Source organism: Pristis pectinata, chromosome 17 (genome assembly GCF_009764475.1).
Source record: "Pristis pectinata isolate sPriPec2 chromosome 17, sPriPec2.1.pri, whole genome shotgun sequence".
Taxonomy (NCBI): Eukaryota; Metazoa; Chordata; class Chondrichthyes; order Rhinopristiformes; family Pristidae; genus Pristis; species Pristis pectinata.
The window spans coordinates 31,631,999-31,651,735 of NC_067421.1; the positions used below are offsets into that span (position 1 = coordinate 31,631,999).

The 19,737-nt window shown below is 44.2% G+C and overlaps 1 protein-coding gene across 1 annotated transcript in view; it reads left to right on the forward strand.

The window, feature by feature from the left end:
- LOC127579193 (uncharacterized) overlaps positions 1 to 19,737 on the forward strand; it is a 69,058-nt gene that overhangs the window by 25,410 nt on the left and 23,911 nt on the right. The window contains exons 11-16 of the mRNA XM_052031801.1: positions 90 to 340; positions 1,795 to 1,927; positions 2,585 to 3,059; positions 7,885 to 8,081; positions 11,473 to 11,483; positions 17,865 to 18,135. Of these exons, the coding sequence (XP_051887761.1) occupies positions 90 to 340; positions 1,795 to 1,927; positions 2,585 to 3,059; positions 7,885 to 8,081; positions 11,473 to 11,483; positions 17,865 to 18,135 (1,338 nt within the window). The remainder of the gene's footprint in view (positions 1 to 89; positions 341 to 1,794; positions 1,928 to 2,584; positions 3,060 to 7,884; positions 8,082 to 11,472; positions 11,484 to 17,864; positions 18,136 to 19,737) is intronic.

Sequence of the window (19,737 nt, forward strand, 5' to 3'; positions counted from 1 at the left end):
CATTTTAGTTCCCCAGCATCTGCAGTTTTTTTTATTTCCACATTTAATATCATATTTGTTTATTTATATTTGTCAATAATTTTCTCTAGTACGTCAAGCCAAGGACATCAGAGTTGAGAGCTGAAGCAAAACTGCCACCAAAGTATGCATTGGAGTTATTGACTATCCATGCCTGGGAACAAGGTAGTCACAACGACAGCTTTGACACGGCTGAAGGGTTCCGCACGGTCCTGGAATTGATCTGCAGGTATCGGGAACTGTGCATCTACTGGACTGACTACTACAATGTCAATAATGCAGTGTTGGCAAACTTTTTAATCAAGAAACTCAGTGAGAAGAGGTAAGATGCCTAACTACACTTCAAACTATGCCAATTACAGATACTCTTTTATTTTAGTTTATGTTCACCTTCTAGCCTCCTGCACAGATAGGTTCAACTGAAAAAAATTCATTGCATCACATTCTCAAGATGCTTCAAAATACTTCGAAATATTCCTCACTTCTAAATTACCATTTGTCGCCTCCCCTGCGAGGCGATTGAATTCCAAACCTTCACCGCCATTTACAATTCTCATCAGCACCACAATCTACCGTCCATCACCCCACCATACCCTGCATCTACAACCTCTTCTAGCCATGACCCAGTCCCCTTTCTGTACTGTTTCCATCAGTAGTAATCCTTGCAGCCACCTTACCTCCACGTTATGGTGCTCTCCATATGCTTTTCACCCTAATTCTATTCCCAATATCAGTGTGCTCCTCAATACCTCAGCACTTATCCCTCAGGTTTTATTTCTGCTCAAATTGTGGTTCTCCCTCACAAAGCACAGTAGATCAATAAAACCACTGACTGATAATTGTTGAGATACAAATTCCTGCACAGAATCACAACACAGTTGTGGATTTTCAAGATATTAAAATCCTTCCAAACAACCCTTATCCCCGGTGTCCTTATGTCCCAGGGTTTAGGAGCAGAACCACTTCCCAGCACAGTCAGAGGAGAGGCTGAAATTAAGGAAACCATTTGCTGGTACTTCAGTATTGTTGACACCAAAGGGATCCAGGTTAAACCTGAAGGGCAATATGCTGACCGAGATGTGTGCTGGTTTCCTGATAGCTGGAGGAGAACTTAAGGTGGAATTTATTTTTTTATATGACCAGGCCCCTTAACACCACAATGGGCAATGTTCCCTGGTCATGCCAGTCAGTCAGTCTTGCTTGTGGCCTCCTGGGGTGGATGGGTGCTTTAGTTGTGACAGCAACTTTCTGGAGTATGTTTACATTGAAAATAAATTACATTAACTACAACTCCACGAAACCTTCGGGGAGATGGATGGCGAGCTTGCTATGGTTCCGAGTGCTGGTTCTTGATTCTGCCCCTTATCCCCATTGATGGTGCCTTGTTGCGTAGCACATGGTTTCCATGCACTACTATTTGCCTAATGACACACACATGAGTTCCATCAGGAGACTAGTATAAGAACGCTGGTTTCACAAACATTGGTTGCCAGATTATTGGTCTCTCTGTGGGTGTACTTTGTCTCCTGGCCGCCTAGAGCTGGTTAACTCTAGTGCAGTCCTGGTTTTGCTGTTTCTGTTTTGGGACTCTGTCTCAGAGCCCTGAGGCAAGATTCCTTCTGTTTGCTGTTCTGCGTTTGGTTCCAAGGAAGCACGCTAATGCCAGTCTTGGACCGATGTTCTGCATTTGGGTTCTCTGTGATCTTGCTCTTTGTGTGACATTGTGACAGAACTGTTGACTCTACAAGGTCTTTGTCGAATGGTTTTATTTTTCAGACCAATAATTCTTGACCCAGCTGTTCCAACTGGAAATGTGGCTTCATCAGATGGTTGGAATGTGATGGAAAATGAAGCCAGGAAATGCCTACACATGCCTTGTGTCTCGTATGTCAGGGCATGGGATGTCCAGGTAATTGGTTTAAACAAATGATTTTGTTTTGATACAAGAGAATGTAGAGATACATTTATTTCCCCATCTCTGCCACCCTGCCAGTGCCTGGCTGTTGACAGACATCCTAGATTGCTGCTTCCAAGGCTGAGATGGTACAGTCTGCCAGCAGGCCTTCTGGTTCTAGTGTTGTCTGAGTTCTCCTCCCAAGGTCATCTGTGGTCTACGCCACTGAAAATCAGCAGCCTTGCTCCTCCTGTAATGTAATGATCCCTTCAACTGAAACAGAAGTGAGTTCCTTCCTTCTGCTTAATGTATCTTTAGCTGTGTGACATTAAGGGGGGAGGATAGGAGAGAGTTGAGCTCCAAATTGGCAGCACTTTGGTTAAATCAGTGGTGTCTGCCAATTGCCACCATGATAGTCTCTTTTGCATTGTTCCAGCCAATACTTCCACTGCACATGTCAATGCTCACCTCATCCAGCACGATAATCTGTTTGAATGTGCTGTGTGCAAAAGCAATTTTTGACACGGGAGCATTCATCACATCTCTCTCCACCACCCCCCCCAACCCCCACCTCCCCCATTAAAACTTCTTTTAACCATCTCATTCTCTTGCGTCTGTCTTCTCTGAAATGGAAAAGTAAGTTTTTACCCCTTGTTTTTTTGTGTGTCTCAGCCAGTGAAGAAGTTTAGGATCACAGTGACTGCTCTGGATGGGAGATCATTACAACTAAATGCCAACATTTACACCAACATCTCTGAGATCAAATGCAACATTGAACGAGAGTGGAATATTCCAGCTCCACAGCAACGCCTGGGTTTCAACGGCACCATTGTGCATGATGGCAAAACCTTGTTGGATTCCAAGATCATCTTTGACACAGAGATTCAGCTGCTCAGGCTATTTGAAATAATTGTCCGGTCACCAGAGAGGAACCTGACAATTAAGGTTTTGGAAAATGACAAGGTTTCAAGTTTAAAAGATAAAATTGAATCTTTGGCACAAAGCCAGTACTACTTGACCTTTAAATCACAGCCACTTGAAGATGAACGTACCCTGCAATATTATGGCATTGAGCAACATTCTACCATCATTGCCAACCTGCGACTGCGTGGTGGCAGCGAGATTCAACTCTTTAACGCAGAGGATCGTAATTAAATAGTTTGAAGATCTTAGCATTGATAAAGACTTTAAATTAGGTTTTCATTTAAGATATCATTAGCTAGGTTGAATCCAAATTAGCTATAACTGGTGACAGGAGAGAGAACTGGTCTTACCTGTCCCTAAATAGTTATAAATAATAACTTTCCACTGTTTTGCTTGAATCTTTGCTAAATTTCTTAAAATTTGTGCAGAATGAGATAACATAGGACATAGAACAGTACAGCACAGGAACAGGCCCCTTGACCCACTGTGTGTGTGCTGACCACAATGCCAACTTAAACTGCATATCTGCCTGTATCAGAAATAGAATGAGGCTTGTGTTGGTTAGATGGTACTTTCAGAAACACATATGTTCTGTGTTTTGTTCTTTTCAGTGCAACATGATCCCACCACCTGCTCATCCAGATCAGCTGATGTGGCCAATATCTGCTAAGGTAATGGGTGATTCACCAAATTGTATGACGATTTATGCCTCGATTACTTTGTCGGTTCACATTCCTCACACTCCTCATGATCTCAATAATCACACACAGGGGTCACCTCTTCCACATGGACTGTTAACCTCTGAACTTGCGTAGACTTTTCAACAACTGTCCCTTCATATACACACTCTCACAGCACACACAACCGTGCAAGGATCAATGTGGGCACATCTTATTGATTTTCAAACTATTTGATTATGTATGGAGAATTTTCTCAGTGCACTTCTGTGAGGATTCTAAATGAAATCACTGGATTGGACAAGATGATTACTCTGGGTATGCTGAGAATCCTCATGGGTAGAAGATAGCAGCCATTGGCTGGTTGGCAGGAAATCAGCTCTGCTCAAAATAACTGAATATTTCAATCATTTACATTTAACTTGTGCTTTGTATTTTCTGTCAAATTCAGTGGTGGATAAATAAAGCTGTTTTAATGTTTAATCTGGCTGGTTTTGCTTAATTGGAGATAATGTATTTATTTGCTCAAATTAGGTAACTTACAATAGAATATTTGCCAGGTAAGTTCTTTACATTGCAGTAATCACAGTAACGCCTGGTGGAGTCGTACACCATTGAAGTCAATTCAACCTGCAGAAAAAGAAGCAGGAGAAACTGACAAAGCAAAGAGAGAAACCACTGTGACTACACACAGTATATTGTATCGATCTGTTGATCATCCAGCCTTCCCTGTGTTTGGTCCCCAAGTCTACATTCTGTGAATATTGCTTCCCAGTTACAAGAGCAGTTGTATCAGCCGTGATTTTTTTACATGTATTTCATACCAACATAAATGATTTTTTTTCTTTTGTCACTTGTCACTGACACTAAGTTAGGAGGTTGATAGTGAAGAAGGTTATTGTAGAATACTGGGGGATCTTGATCAATTGGGGAAGTGGGTCGTGGAGTGGCAAATGGATTTCAATACGGATCAGTGTGAGGTGATGCACTTTGGAAAGTCAGACCAGCGTAGGGCTTGTAGTATGAGCGGTAGGGCACTAGGGAGCATAATGGAGTGGAATAGAATAATCTCCACCCTACTCTCCTTCCTCCCTTCCCAATAACGTTACTATTCACCGGTAAAGATCAGTGTTGTGGACTAGTTCTGCTCTTTATTACAGCCCAATGGCGTGAACATTGAATTCCGCAATTTCAGGTAAACTGCTCCCCTGCTGTCCCTTTTCTCTCTCCTCCTGATCTACCCACACCAGCCCCTCATCACCCATTTTCATGCCCCTTTCATTCCCCACCTCCACCCATTCTATCTGCCCATCTCCCACGCACTGCTCCCACTGGGTCCGCTCCCCCCACTATTCCCATCTGCCCACCCCACCTACCTTAAATGGTTCCTCCTCATCTGGATCCACCTATTACTTGCCAGCTCTTGCTCCACCCCTTCCCTTCACCTCTTTATACTGGCTATCTCTTTCAGTCCAGATGAAGGGTCTCAACCTGAAACGTTAACTGTCCATTTCCCTCTACAGTTGTTGCCTGACCCACTGAGTTCCTCCAGCATTCTGTTTGTTGCTATGCTGTTTATTCACATGATGTGGGTGTCTCAAGCAAGATCAACATTTAATGACTATTCAAATTATGCTTGAACTGATTGTCTGGCTGAGCCATTTCAGTGGATAGCTAAGAATCAACATATTGCTGTGGATCTGGGTTACATATGGGCCAGATGGTTAAAGGCTATAAGCAGGGAGATCAAAAGAGTCGGGGTGATTTGATTGGCACTTTGAAGGTATTAGGGTGAACTAATTTGGGAATCCAATACTCAAAATCTCAAAATTAGAGACCTGCCTTGTCAGAGTGAATTCGGGACACATTTCAACACAAACAATGTTAAACATTTGAAACTCTCATTTACAGATGACAATTGATGTGAATGTAATTGTTAATTTTAATTCCGAGGCTGACAGATTTTGAATAACCAGAAGTCATAGAGATATAGAGCCACAGAGCAGAGAAACAGGCCCTTTGGCCCAACTTATCCATGCCAACCAAGCTGCCGACCTGAGCTAGTCCCATTTTCCCTCTAAATCTTTTTTGTATCTGTGTGCCTGTCCAAATGTCTTTTAAATGTTGTAATTGTACCTGCCTCAACCACTTCCTCTGGCAGCTCGTTCCACCTACCCATCACCCTCTTTAAGAAAAGGTTGCCCTTCAGGTCCCCTTTAAATCTTTCCCCTCTCACAAATCTATGCCCTCTAGTTTTAGACTCCCTAAACCCGTCAAAAAGACTGTGGCCATTCACCTTATCCATGCCCCTCATGATTTTATACACCTCTGTATGGTCACCCCTCAGCCTCCTCCAGGGAAGAATTCCCAGCCTATCCAGTTTCTCCTTATAACTCAAGCAATCCAGTCCTGGTAACATCCTTGTGAATCTTCGCTGCACTCTTTCCAGCTTAATGTCATCCTTCCTTCAACTAGGCGACCAGAACTGCACATTATACTCCAAGTGTGGTCCCACTAATGTCTTGGACAGTTGTAAACAATGGTAATGTTGTTGTCGTTTGGCAGTCTGACCTCTACCTTGCAGAGGCCAAACGACAGCTCTCCGATACTTAGTTTCTCTGTCTCAGCCACATCTGCTGTCAAGATGAGGCCTTCCATCCCAGGACATCTGAAATGTCCTCATTTTTCAGGAAGTGTGGCTTCCCTTCTGCTGTAGTGTATGAAACTCACTCTCACATCTCCTCTGTTTCTCGTACTCCTGCTTTCACCCTCCCTCCTCCCAGACAGAACAGAGATAGAGTTCCCCAAGTCCTCACCTTTCACCCTATGAGCCAACGCATCCAGTATATCACCCTTCGTCACTTCCTCCAGCTGCAACCACCAGCCACATCATCTCCTCCCCACCCCTTTCCACCTTCCACAGGGACCACTCCCTCCGTGACTCGATGGTCCACTCACCCACCCAACCCTCCCTGACCCCGGCACTTTCCCCTGCAGCCACAGGACGTGTAACACTTGTTCTTACACCTCCTTGCTCACCACCATCCAGGAACCTCACAGCCCTTCCAGGTGAGGCAAAGGTTCACATGCATCTCCTCCAACCTTGTCTACTACATTCGGTGCTCCCATGTGGCCTCCTCTACATCGGCGAGACCACTGCAGACTGGGTAACTGTTTCCCAGAGCACCTACACTTGGTCCACAATGGCCATCCCGAGCTCCCAGTTACATGCCATTTCAATTCCCCTTCCCATTCCCACACTGACCTGTCTATCCTCGGCCTTCCGTGCTCCCAGGGTGAGGCCCAACACAAACTAAAGGAACAACATATCCCGCCTGGGTAGTCTACAACCCAATGGCAAGAGCATTGGCTTTTCCAATTTTAGGTAACCCTCCCCTCTGAAGAGATCTTTCCCCTCTTTTCCTCTTCCTCCCCCTCCCTCTCTCTCCTTCCAATCTTTCCATTTTTGTCACGTTTCCCTCAAATCTGTCTCCCACCAGCCCCCATCAACCGTATTTGTCCCCCTCCCCCTCCTGGCTCTATCCACCCACTACAAACACGGTTCACCCACAGGTTTCACCCCACCTGACACCCACTGCCCATCTTGTTCCATCGGCCATTCACCTCTCCCCTAATGGTTCCCATTATCACCTCCTTCATTTCTCAAATTCCAGTAGCCCTTTGTGTTCCTGATTATCTCCCTCCAGCAGCTGTCTCCAAACTTCCCACTTCCTTCCCCATAACTCACTCCATTGCCCAATCACTTTTTTTCTCTTAGTCTGCCTCCATTTATCATTCACCTGCCGCTGTCTCCCAACTTCAGTCTACCAATCACCTCGGACTCCCCTTCTGCTCTTTATATTGCCCATCTCCCTTCCACACTCTCAATCCTGATGCAGGGTTTGGAGCCCAAAGGTCGACAATTCATCCCATCCCCCCGCCCCCAGATGCCGCTCGACCCGCTGAGCTCCTCCCGCAGTTTATTTGTTGCTCCAGCTACCAGCATCTGTGGTCTCTTGTGTGTCCTCCTTATAGCTGCAGGGCTGTTTGCAACGTCAGACTCCGGAATCGAAACTCATCGAGTTAACGATGCAAAATAAAAAAACTCGTAGGTTGGGCTTATTTTTTGTCAGGAACCAAAAGCTGCAACGTGAAGGAGAGTTGTTTACAGTTTGTGGGATTATTTGTCATAAATCTGATGTATATTTTTTAGATAAACTCAAATAAAATATGTAAAGTAATGCCATTAACTGCATTACTGGGAAGGATGAAAATTAACTGGAAGATTATTTACTTCATACACTGTGTTTGATCTCCATTTGTTCCTGGATGAACTGTAGCGATTGTTTGACATTATTCCACTGAATGAAGGAAAGAGATTTCAGTTCATTGGTGTCCGAGTGTCAGCGAGGGGGCCGCCTCCGGGGTACTTTTGGCGCCGAGTCACGGCTCTGGGCTGGTCGGGTGTTGGGGACGCTGCCGATCTCACCGCTCGGCGTCTCCCCGTCCCCCGCCTGCCCCCGTCCCGGGTCACGGAGCCTGGCTTCTTGCGGACAAGAGGAAGCCTGGTGAGAGCATCGACAGACCGGCAGGGAGATGCTGCCAACCCCCGCCACCCAACTCCCGGCCCTGCTCCGGAGCAATCGCCAAACAACCGCAGGGGCTTGGAAAAAACTGCTTTTAATTCTCCTACCAGTTGTTAATGACAACGAGCATTGCTGGGGGTTGCTGTTTGATCGTCGACCAGGAGTCATTCACTCAGATGGGGAAGATCTATTAACTTTTTGATTCGCTGGGAAGACGGTGAAGTGCGATAGGTTATTATCATTCATAATACAATGTTATCCATAAATGTAATGATCAGTTCGATCTATACAAAAGCAGAATTAGGGCTGAGATAAAGGGGAAATATTCACCAGGAAGGTACATTGTCATCACTGTTGAGTGCAGGGACCGATTCTGACCTGTGAAACCCTACCACATTGGGCACATATTAATCACCAAGGTATTGTAATTCCTGTGGAATAAGTGTTATGCCGAGACACAGGAAGTTTTGCAGATGCTGGATGTATCTGGAGCAATACACAATACCTCCTCTACTGCCGCGTTGAGACCAGGTTGGAGGAACAACACCTCATATTCCGCCTTGGGAGTCTCCAACCTGATGGCCTCAACATCCATATCGCGAACTTCTGGTAACCCCACCCCTTCTTTTTAATTCCCACCACCCCCCCCCCCCACTCCTTTGTCTTCCCTTATTCCCGTGGCTCCCTTCCCCCACCTTGATGACCTGCCCATCTCGTCTCCTCCCCTTCCCCCATCCCTTATTCCATGGTCTACTGCCCTCTCCTACCAGATTCCTCCTCCTTCAGCCCTCGGCCTCTTTTACCTATCACCTCTCAGTTTATTACATCTTCTCCCCCTCCTGCACCCTCTCACCTAGACCCGTCTATCACCTGAACTCATCTATCCCCTGCCTGTGTGTACTCCTCTCCCTCCCCCCCACCTTCTTATTCTGGCTTTTGCCCTCTTCCTTTCCAGTCCTGATGAAGGGTCTTGGCCCGAAACGTCGACTGTTTATTTCCCTCCTTGGATGCTGCCTGACCTGCTGAGTTCCTCCAGCACTTTTTGTGTCAGTGTTATGGTGAATGTGTAGAAAACATTGGTTATGCCACAACTGGAAAATTATGTCCAGTTTTGGTCACCTAACTTTAGGGAAGGTCTAAAGGTCTTGGAGAGGGTGCAGAAGAGATTTACCAGAATGGTTCCAGGCTTGAGGAATTTCAGTGATGAGTTTAGAATGGAGAAATTGGGTTTTTTCTACTTGAAGCAAAGGTTGAGAGGAGACTTAGTACAGGTGCAGAAGGTTGTGACTGGTTTGTGCAGAGAAACCATTCCTGTTAGTGGTGGTTCAGGAACTAGGAGCCATAGATATAAAATTTTAGATGAGATACAATGTGAAGGAAAAGTTTTAACACAGAGAATAGTTGTGATCTGGAACTCACAGCCAATAGGAGTGGTGAGAACAGAATCAGTCAGTGAATTCAAAAGGGAATTGCATAGGTGTTTGCGAGAGAATAATTTGCAGGCCAGTGGGGAAAGAGCAGGAATGAGCCTGACAGGATTTCTCTAGTTGGAGCTGGCATTCATTCCATAGGCTGAGTGGTGTCTTTTCATATCTTAAGAATCTAGTGATTCTATCCAGAGTTCCTACCAAAGTTAAGTTTATTGAATTCTACAAGTTATTTTATTTCAAGAACAAAATAATGAGTCAACATATGGATTTGCTTCGAACACATCCCCGTAAACTGGGGTACATTTATTTACATGTTTCTCCAACTCAATGAAAGATTTCTGAAGCAAGTCAGTGAAACCGTGGACAAGATCTGTTCTTTCTTAAAGGAACAGTGTTCTTCCATTAAAATCAGTAAAACTGTGAAGGTGAGACTGGCAGAATCATATACTGGACAGGAATGGATTGTGGTACCGAGTTGTAAACAAAAAAGGTTCCAGGATCAATGGGGTGCCTCTGAGTTATGTAAACTCAACTAGGGAGCAACATTGCTAAAAAGTCTTTATCCCTGTGTGTGGTGGAGGGGAGGGGTGTGATGACCGGAACTGCACATAATACTCCAAGTGCAGCCAAACCAATGTCAAAGTTGCAACATAACATCCCAAACTTTTTTCTCTATGCACCAAGTTAAGAAGGCAAGCATGCCGCATAACCTTCTTCAGCACCCTAGCGACCTGAGTTGCCACATTCAGTGAGCTGTGGACTTGGACCCCAAGGTGTCTCTGCTCATCAACATTCCTTAACACACTACCATTTACTGTGTAGGTCCTCCCTCTATTTGATCTTCTAAAATGCATCTACCATCACCATGTAATACCAGCAATTTTTGTGTCATCTGCAAATTTACTAATCGTATCTTCTACATTCACATCCAAGTTGTTAGCAGCAAAGGTCCCAGCACCAATCCCTGCGGTACACCAATCAGAGAAAAATTCTTCCACCTCTACTCTCTGCCTCTTTTCACCAAGCCAATTAGTCCAATTAGTCAGCTCACCTTGGATCCCATGTACCTTAACCTTCTGGGCTAGGCTACCATGAAGGACTTTGTTAAATGCCTCACTAAAGGGGATATAAAGAACGTCTACTGTCCTGCCTTCATCAATCTCCTTTGTTACCTCCTCAAAAAACCTCAAATTAGTGAGACAGGATTTCCCCTCACAAAGCCATGCTGACTATCCCTGATCAGCCCCTGCCTTTCTGAATGAACACAAATTCTGACCCTTGGAATTTTCCCCAATAATTTCCCTCCCATTGATGTAAGACTCACCACCTTGAAGCTATTTGGCTTATCCCTGCTGCCCTTCTTAAATACAGGTAGAACATTTGCTATCCTCTTGTACTTTGCAGGTGGCTAATGGAGAAGCAAAATTTCATTCTTTGTTTCTCATAGCATTCTGGGATAGATCTCACCTGGCCTTGGGGATTTATCTCTCCTAATGCATTACAAGACATTCAATGCCTCCATCTTCTTAATAGCCACATTGTCCAGAGAATCAATTTATCCCTTCCTGAACTCTCTACCTTCCATTTCCTTCTCCTTGGCGAACACAGATGATCAGTATTTAAGACTTTGCTCACATCCTCTGGCTCCAGACATAGATTACCCCTTTGGTCCCTCAGGGGACCTACTCTTTCCCTGGCCACCCTCTTGATCTGAACATATTTATTGAATGACTTAGCGCTGCCACAAGATTGGAAGATAGTTATTGTCATTCCATTGTTTAAAAGGGGAGTAATTACAGGCCCGTTAGTTTAATTTTGGACAAATTACTGGAATTCTTTGTAAGAGACTGTATAAGCCTTCATTTAGAGAGGCATAAATTAATCAGGGACAATCAGCATGGATTTGTTAAGATTATGTCCAACTAACAATTGAATTCTTTCAGGTGATGTCAAGGTAGTTAGATGCAGGCATTTGATTTAGTTTGCATGAATTTTAGCAAGACTTTTGATAAAGTCCCAACTTTAAGTCCAGAGAAAAAAGTAAAAGGCCATTGGATTCAATGGAAAGTGGCAAATTGGATCCAAAATTGGCTTGCTGGTAGGAAGTGACCAGGTATGAACCATCACTTATTATCTGACTGATACCTCTTATTATCTGATGGTGCTTTCACGGCTGGACATCGTCAGTGGGGTTCCATACCTGGTCCCTTCCTTTTCATAATGTATATTGATGAGTTAGACTTAATTCTAGGAGGCATGATAGAGAAGTTTGCAGATGATATAAGAACTGGATGTGTGGTTGACCATGGGGGAGGAAGGTATTGGACTCCAAGAAGTTGGGCAGGAAAGGGGCACATGGAAGTTAATCAAAGAAATTGTGAGGTGATGTATTTGGGGAGGTGCAAGAAGAGAAGAAACGGCAGAATATTAAGGGGTGTAGAATGGTGGGATACTTGTGTGTTTATCCCAAGATCCTTTAATTGAAGTGGGCTGATCAATAGACTGGTTAGGATTATTTGCAACACATGTGAATGGTGCCGGAGGATTGGAGGGTGGCAAATGTTGTTCCCTTATTCAAAAAAGGTAGTAGGGATAGTCCAGGGAATTACAGACCAGTGAGTCTTACGTCTGTGGTGGGTAAGCTGTTAGAAAGAATTCTAAGAGATAGGATCTATGAGCATTTAGAGAATCATGGACTAATTAGGGATAGCCAGCATGGCTTTGTGAAGGGAAGATCTTGCCTCACAAGCCTGACAGGGTCCTTTGAGGAGGTGACCAGGAAGATTGATGACGGTAGTGCAGTAGATGTGGTCTACATGGATTTTTGTAAGGTGTTTGACAAGGTTCCACATGGTAGGCTTATTCAGAAGGTGAGAGGCCAAGGGATCCAGGGGACTTGGCCATGTGGATTCAGAATTGGCTTGCCTGTAGAAAGCAGAGGGTTGTGGTGGAGGGAGTGCATTCAGATTGGAGGGCTGTGACTAATGGTGTCCCACAGGGATCGGTTCTGGGACCGCTACTTTTTTGTGATATTTATTAATGACTTAGATGAGGGGGTAGAAGGGTGGGTTAGCAAGTTTGCAGACGACACAAAGATAGGTGGTGTTGTGGATAGTGTGGAGGGCTGTCGAAGCTTACAGAGGGATATTGATAGGATGCAGAGCTGGGCTGAGAAGTGGCAGATGGAGTTCAATCCAGAGAAATGGTACGCTTTGGAAGGACTAACTCCAAGGCGGAGTACAAGGTTAATGGCAGGATTTTGGGCAGTGTGGAGGAGCAGAGGGATCTGGGGGTTTATATCCACAGATCACTGAAAGTTGCCTCACAGGTGGATAGGGTAGTTAAGAAAGCTTATGGGATGTTAGCTTTCATAAGTCATGGGATCGAGTTTAAGAGGTGCGAAGTGATGATGCAGCTTTACAAAACTCTGGTTAGGCCACACTTAGAGTACTGTGTCCAGTTCTGGTCGCCTCATTATAGGAAGGATGTGGAGCCATTGGAAAGGGTGCAGAGGAGATTTACCAGGATGCTGCCTGGATTAGAGAGTATGGATTATGAAGAGAGACTAAAGGAGCTAGGGCTGTTCTCATTGGAGAGAAGGAGGATGAGGGGAGACATGATAGAGGTATACAAGATATTAAGAGGAATAGATAGAGTGGACAGCCAGCGCCTCTTTCCCAGGGCACCAATGCTCAATACAAGAGGGCATGGCTTTAAGGTAATGGGTGGGAAGTTCAAGGGAGACGTCAGAGGGAGGTTTTTCACCCAGAGAGTGTTTGGTGCATGGAATGCGCTGCCTGGGGTGGTGGTGGAGGCTGATATGTTGGTCAAGTTCAAGAGATTGTTAGATAAGCATATGGAGGAATTTAAAATAGACGGATATGTGGGAGGAAGGGGTTAGATAGTCTTAGGAGTGGTTAGGTGGTCGGCACCACATGGTGGGCCGAAGGGCCTGTATCGTGCTGTATTATTCTATGGTTCTATGTTAAGCAATAGTGTGATTACTCTACCCATTTGTGTGCCAGCCTGCAGTGATGTAGTGCATTATCCTGTCTAGATATTTGCCCGCATTGAATCAATAGCATTTGTAGGGGCCAATGCAGGCTCCACTCAATGTCAGCCCAAAGATTTGCCCTCCAGTTGGGACCTTTTCCTGATGAAGATATCCAACTTCTGAATTTCCACTTGATGTAATTTTTTTTGTCATTTTTGATGCTGTAAAACAGGTTTGGAAAAGACTTTCATTAGGGCTTGCTGTGATTGCTTGACATAATTTTGCCAGAAACTCTGAAGAAATGCCATAAGTGGATGCTCCCAACATTTTCAAATGTTTACATAGTGTTCTGTCAATGACCAAGAATTTTAGTCATATTAAATTTAATATTAGATAACTTGTCTGTACCTGAGCAATAAGATGTCACCTTTTTGTCCTAAAGGTAAGCTAACAAGGAACCATCCAAATCCTCAGGCCTATGTAGACCTGAATAATACTGGACAGCCTGAAGGAGAATTCTCAACTTGTTTCACTAAACTTCAAAGCAACTTTGTAAAGTCCCGTCCTGTGAAACTTAAAGGCCTCATTCTGAGGTAGATTATGAAACTGCTGCTGACATTGTTCCATGAGGAGGTGTATGCAGGCATTTAATTTGAATTGTTCAGAGAGGGCAAGTATTGATGAAATTATATTATTATGTTACATTTGGGCAATCACGTCTATGTCAGCTCCTGGTAGAATAACCTTGTCCGTCCCATGCCCCTGCTGTTTCCCTAGAGCTCTGTGAATTTTTCCCTCTAAAGTGCTCATCCAGTTGCCTTTTGAAGAAACTGATCCATTCTGTTTCTGCCCCCACTTCATGCAGTGAATTCCGGAATGTAACAAACCTTTGCCCAAAAGGTTTTACCTCACATCCTCCTTGTACCTTTGGTTTAAATTGTACTTCTGTATCCTTGGTCCTTGAACCAACCAGTAATGGGGGCAGCTTGCCTCTCTCTACCCTATCTAAATGTGTCATGATCTTGGACCCTCTGTCAAATGTCCTCTTTTGGTTACAAGGAAAACAGCCCCCCATTTCTGTGTTCTATGAATATTTTGTGCTCCTTCTCTCAGACCTTCAGGCACTTCCTAAAATGTGATAATCAGAATTTACACAATATTCTACTTCTGGCCTAACCAATATTTTGCACAATTTCAGTATAACTTTGCTGCTTGACCACTCTATTGCCTCTATTCATGATTCCCGGGATTCCATTCGCTTTACTAATCACTCAACATGCCCTTGCACTTTCAAAGATTTATACACATGTACACCAAGTTGCTGTTCTTGCATATCCTTTGGAACTGTGCCATTTAGTCTTGATTGTCTCTCCACATTATTGTGCTGAAGTATATCACATTACACTTCTGCCACTGTCTACTCTATCGCTGCCTCACAGCCTCCCACACATTCATACTCGTCATCCACAAATTTGAAAATCTACCCGGTGCACCCACATCTATGTCATTCATGTACACCTGCTCCCAGAACTGACTCCTGGGACACACAACTGTCCATATTCTTCAGTCTGAAAAACAACCATTTACCACTGCACTTTGTTTCTGCCTTTTAGCCAGTTTGCTGTCCATGTGACTCATGACCAGCTTCATGGACCTCATTTTTATTAATCCAGCCTTTTGTGTCAGACTTTATAAAACTTTCTGAAAATTCACATAGGTGACTTTACCAGATTTCCTTCATCAACCTTCTCTACTACCTCGTTAAAAAAAATCAGTCAAGTTAGTCAATACAATTTGCTTCTAAAAAGTTAGTGCTGGCTCTTTGTTTATCAACTCAAATTTCTCCAAGTACCTGTCAATGCTTTCCTTGATCATTGTTTCAAAAAACGTCCCCATAACTGTGGTTAAACTGACTGCCCTGGACTTAGAAGGATTAAAAGTTCATGGCAATCCTCCAACACCCCACTGCCTTGCTATTCTAGGATGCACCTCATTCAAACTAGAATAGGTTAAGTATGGTCAGCCTTTGCAGGAGAGCCTCCTGATCAATATTCACCCCATTTGTTATCTTTGAGTACAAAAATTAGGCGAAAGTATACACTCTTCCCCTCCCCCAAGTCCGTTATGCTATCCAATAGATAATGATTAATTTTATTATAAATAGCTACTGTTTCCTGTTAGATAGCTAATCCATGCCAACATGTTGCCTCCTACACTATGACCTCTTATTTTCTGCAATAACCTGTGATATGGTGCCTTATTAAGTGCCCAGTGGAAATCTTTGTGCATTCACTGGATTCTCATTTTCCCCATCACAAGTACTCCTTCAAAGAAGTCCAATAAATTGATCAAACATGATTTCCTTTTTACAAAACCATGTTGACTTTCTGTGCTTGGCTTGAATTTTACTTAGTGCCCTGGTTTTACATCTTTGATAATATATTCTATTATTTTCCCTCTGACAGATAATAAGCTAACTGGCCTGCAGGTTTCTGCTTTTCCATTTCCCAATCTAATGGAACCTTCCTCCGATTCTGAGTTTTGGGAGCATTTAAACCAATGGATCAGCTATCTCACCAGCCAGCTAAGACTCTAGGATGAAAATGATTGGGATCTGACAACTTGTCAGCCAGCAGCTACAACAATTTGTTCAGTACAACTTCCCTGTGATTTTCCTGAGTTTCTCTCTCTCTTCCAGTTCTGCATCCTCTATAGTGGAAACTGGTCCAAATAGCTGTTTACTTCATCAGCCATCTCCTTGTTTTCCCCTATTAATTCCCCAGATTCACTGACTATAAGACGATTGCTCACTTTGTTTATTCTTTTAAAAATATTTATTGGAACTCTTATTTTCTATTCTTATATTTTGGGCCAGCTTTATCTCATGCTCTTTTCTTCCGTATTAGTCGTGTAGTTATTTGTTGTGTTTTTCGTTCTGGCACCTGTCCCCTGTTCACAATCTACTGAGATTTTGCAGTGACGTCTTTCTCTGTACACAATAGATATTCCAGCTATGCCTCATACCCCAGTGCAGAGATCACCCTCATTATCCCAAATCAGTTCACTTTCCCCTTAACACCTATATATCACTGATATACCTGGACAAGACTTTTGGATTCTTTTCTATGTTCGCTGCCTTTCTCTTTTCAAAGACTGCTTACTTTCCCTTTCACCACATAACACTATCTGTACCTGAAACGTCTTTAAAAGTTATTTTGTCATAATTTTACTCGCGGACATTTGGTTCCCCTTTTTCCTAGCCAGGTCCCTTCTCAAGCCATTGAAGTCAGGCCTCCTCCAGATTACATGTTCTATTTTGGATTTCTCCTTACTTTTTCCCCATGATTGATTTAAATCTTATGATCTAATCATCTCTGTTCTCCCAGTGACATGTGCACTGACATTTAATCAGAGATCGTATATTAATTTGCTTAAATTATCTGTTGTAAATGACTTACAGTAGATTATTTGGCAGGTAAATTCTTTACATTGCAGTAATCACAGTAATGCCTGGTGGAGTCATACATCATTGAAGTCAATTCAACCCGCAGAAAAAGCAGTAGAAACTGAAAAAGCAAAGAGAGAAACCACTGTGACTACATAGATTGTATTGATCTGTTAATCATCCAGTGTTCCCTGGTCCCCGATTCTACATTCTGTCAACGTTGGTTCCCCGATACAGGGGGGCTTGTATCAGCTTTGATTTGTTTGTATATATTTAATACTAATGTAAATGATTCTGCAGTCCATCTGTGCAGGAATGGAAGCTAATGAGTGGAACCAGATAAGGGAAGTATGGTGGGCAGATGGGAACAGTAGGGGGAGGGGACAGGGGAACCAGTGGGTTGAGTGTGTGGGTGATAGGCAGATGGAACCAGGGAACCAGTGGGGGAGGGAAAAGAAACTGGGTTCCTGGGGACTGGGGGAGGGGTGGGTTGAAAAGAAGGGTGTGTGTGACAGGACCTGGGTGGACCAGAGAGGAAGGAGCAGACGCCAAATATGAGGTGCTGTTCCTTGGGTTTGTGTTTGGCCTCACCCAGGCAGTGGAGAAGGTCGAGGATAGTCAGGTCACTGTGGGAATGGGGAGAGTTGTGATGTGGCTTCCTCTCCGTCTGCTTAACACCTTCCTTTCTTATCAGGGTCCATAATCTGCACACCTTTGTTGTCTCCAATTTTCACCTCCCAACCTCGGTCGGAATCTCCACCACCTGGCTCCATCTCCCCTTCAACCCCTCCATGCCTGGATGCACCTATCACTTGCCAACCTGTGCCTCACCCCTCCCCTCACCTCTTCATACTGCCCATCTCCCCTTTCCACTCCCCTCTGCAGTCCTGAGTCAGGGTCCTTTGGACGCAAACGTCGACTACCCCTTTGCCTCCAGAGCTGCCACCAGCTTGTTGTTTTTTGTTTGCATCTGACCAATTGTCTGCCTTTCACGTTTGCAGCAATGAGTCAGCCTTTCCTGTGCTGGGTTTCCTTCTGACAGATGGCAGACTCAGAAATCGAAACTCAAGGAGAAAAGAACGAGGAAGTAGAAACCAACTGCAATTAAAAAAAACTCCCAAATTGGGTTTATTACCAAAGTCCGGTTTCGGTCGCTGGAACGTGAAGGTGAGTTGTTTACAGTTCGTGGGATTATTTGGCATATATCTGATACATAATTTTCAGAAAATCACAAACTTTCAAATATGTAAAGTAATACCATTAACTGCATTACTGAGAAGGGGGGAAATTGACCGGGAGGTTATTGACTTCATACACTGTGTTTGATCTCTATTCCTTCCTGAATGAATTGTAGCGAGTGTTTCTCGATCTGGGTAAGGGGTTATTCCACTGAAATGACAAGAAAAAATTTCCCTGGCAAGAGCATCGTCAGACCGGCAGGGAGACACTGCCAAGCCCCCCACCCAACTCCCAGCCCTGCTCCGGAACAATCAACTGCAGGGGCTTTGAAAAAAACTGTTTTCAAATCTCGTAAATGTTCCGGTTGTTCGTGATAACGAGCATTGCTGGGGGTTGCTGTTTGATCGTCGACCAAGAGTCATTCACTCAGATGGGGAAGATCTATTTTTGATTGTTGAGCGATAGATTACTATTATTCATAATACAATGTCATGTGTTTTATATACACATATATGCAATGTTTAGTTGGATCTATATAAACCAAAATTAGTGCTGAGATAAAGGGGAAATATTCACCAGGAAGGTACATGTGCATCACTGTTGAGTGCAGAGACCGATTCTGACCTGTGAAACCCTACCACATTGGGAACATATTAATCACCAAAATATTGTAATTTCTGTGGAATAAGTGTTATGGTGAACGTGTAGAAAACACTGGTTACGCCACAACTGGAAAATTACGTCCAGTTTTGGTCACCTAACTTTAGGAAAGGTCTAAGGTCTTGAAGAGGGTGCAGAAGAGATTTACCAGAATGGTTCCAGGCTTGAGGAATTTCAGTGTCAATAAAATACTTATTGTTTATTGGTGTTGTCTGAAATTCCTCAGAGGCGTCGCCGGACTCTCTGAGGTAGTTCTGGCACAGAGTCACAGCTGCGCTCTGGGCCTTCGGGGAGTTTCCTCATCAGGAGGTGGGATCGCGCCTTTCTCACTGCCCGGCATCTCCCTGGTGCGTCTGGTCCCATCCAGGCCAAGGAGGATCTTGTGGATAGCACAGGAGCTTTACTGAGGTGGTCACGCTAAATTTGGTAAACGTGTCCAGGAAAGTTTTCTCAAGCAATGTGTAGATGGCTGTGCTAGAGAGGGGAAACAGTGGCAGTTGGGTGACCACCAGGAAAGGTAGAGGGGGTAGGCAAAGGGTGCAGGAATCCCCTGTGACCATTCCCCTCATTAACAAGTATCTTGCTTTGGATACTATTGGGAGGGGATGGTCTTCCAGAGGAAAGCAGCAGCAGAAACAGCCAGGTCTGTGGCACAACAACTGGCTCTGAAGCACAGCAGGGGACGGTGGAGACAAGGAGAGAACAGTAAGGCACAGAACAAGCCCTTCGGCCCACAATGTTGTGCCAACATGGCTAATCCCTCCTACTTACAGAATGCCCATATCCCTCTATTTTCCTCTCATTTCAGTGCCCATCCAAGCCCCTCTTAAAAGCCCCCAATGAATTTGCTTCCACCACCCTATCAGGCAATGCATTCCAGGCATCCACCACTCTCTGAGTAAAAAACATACCCCTCATGTCTGTTCTGAA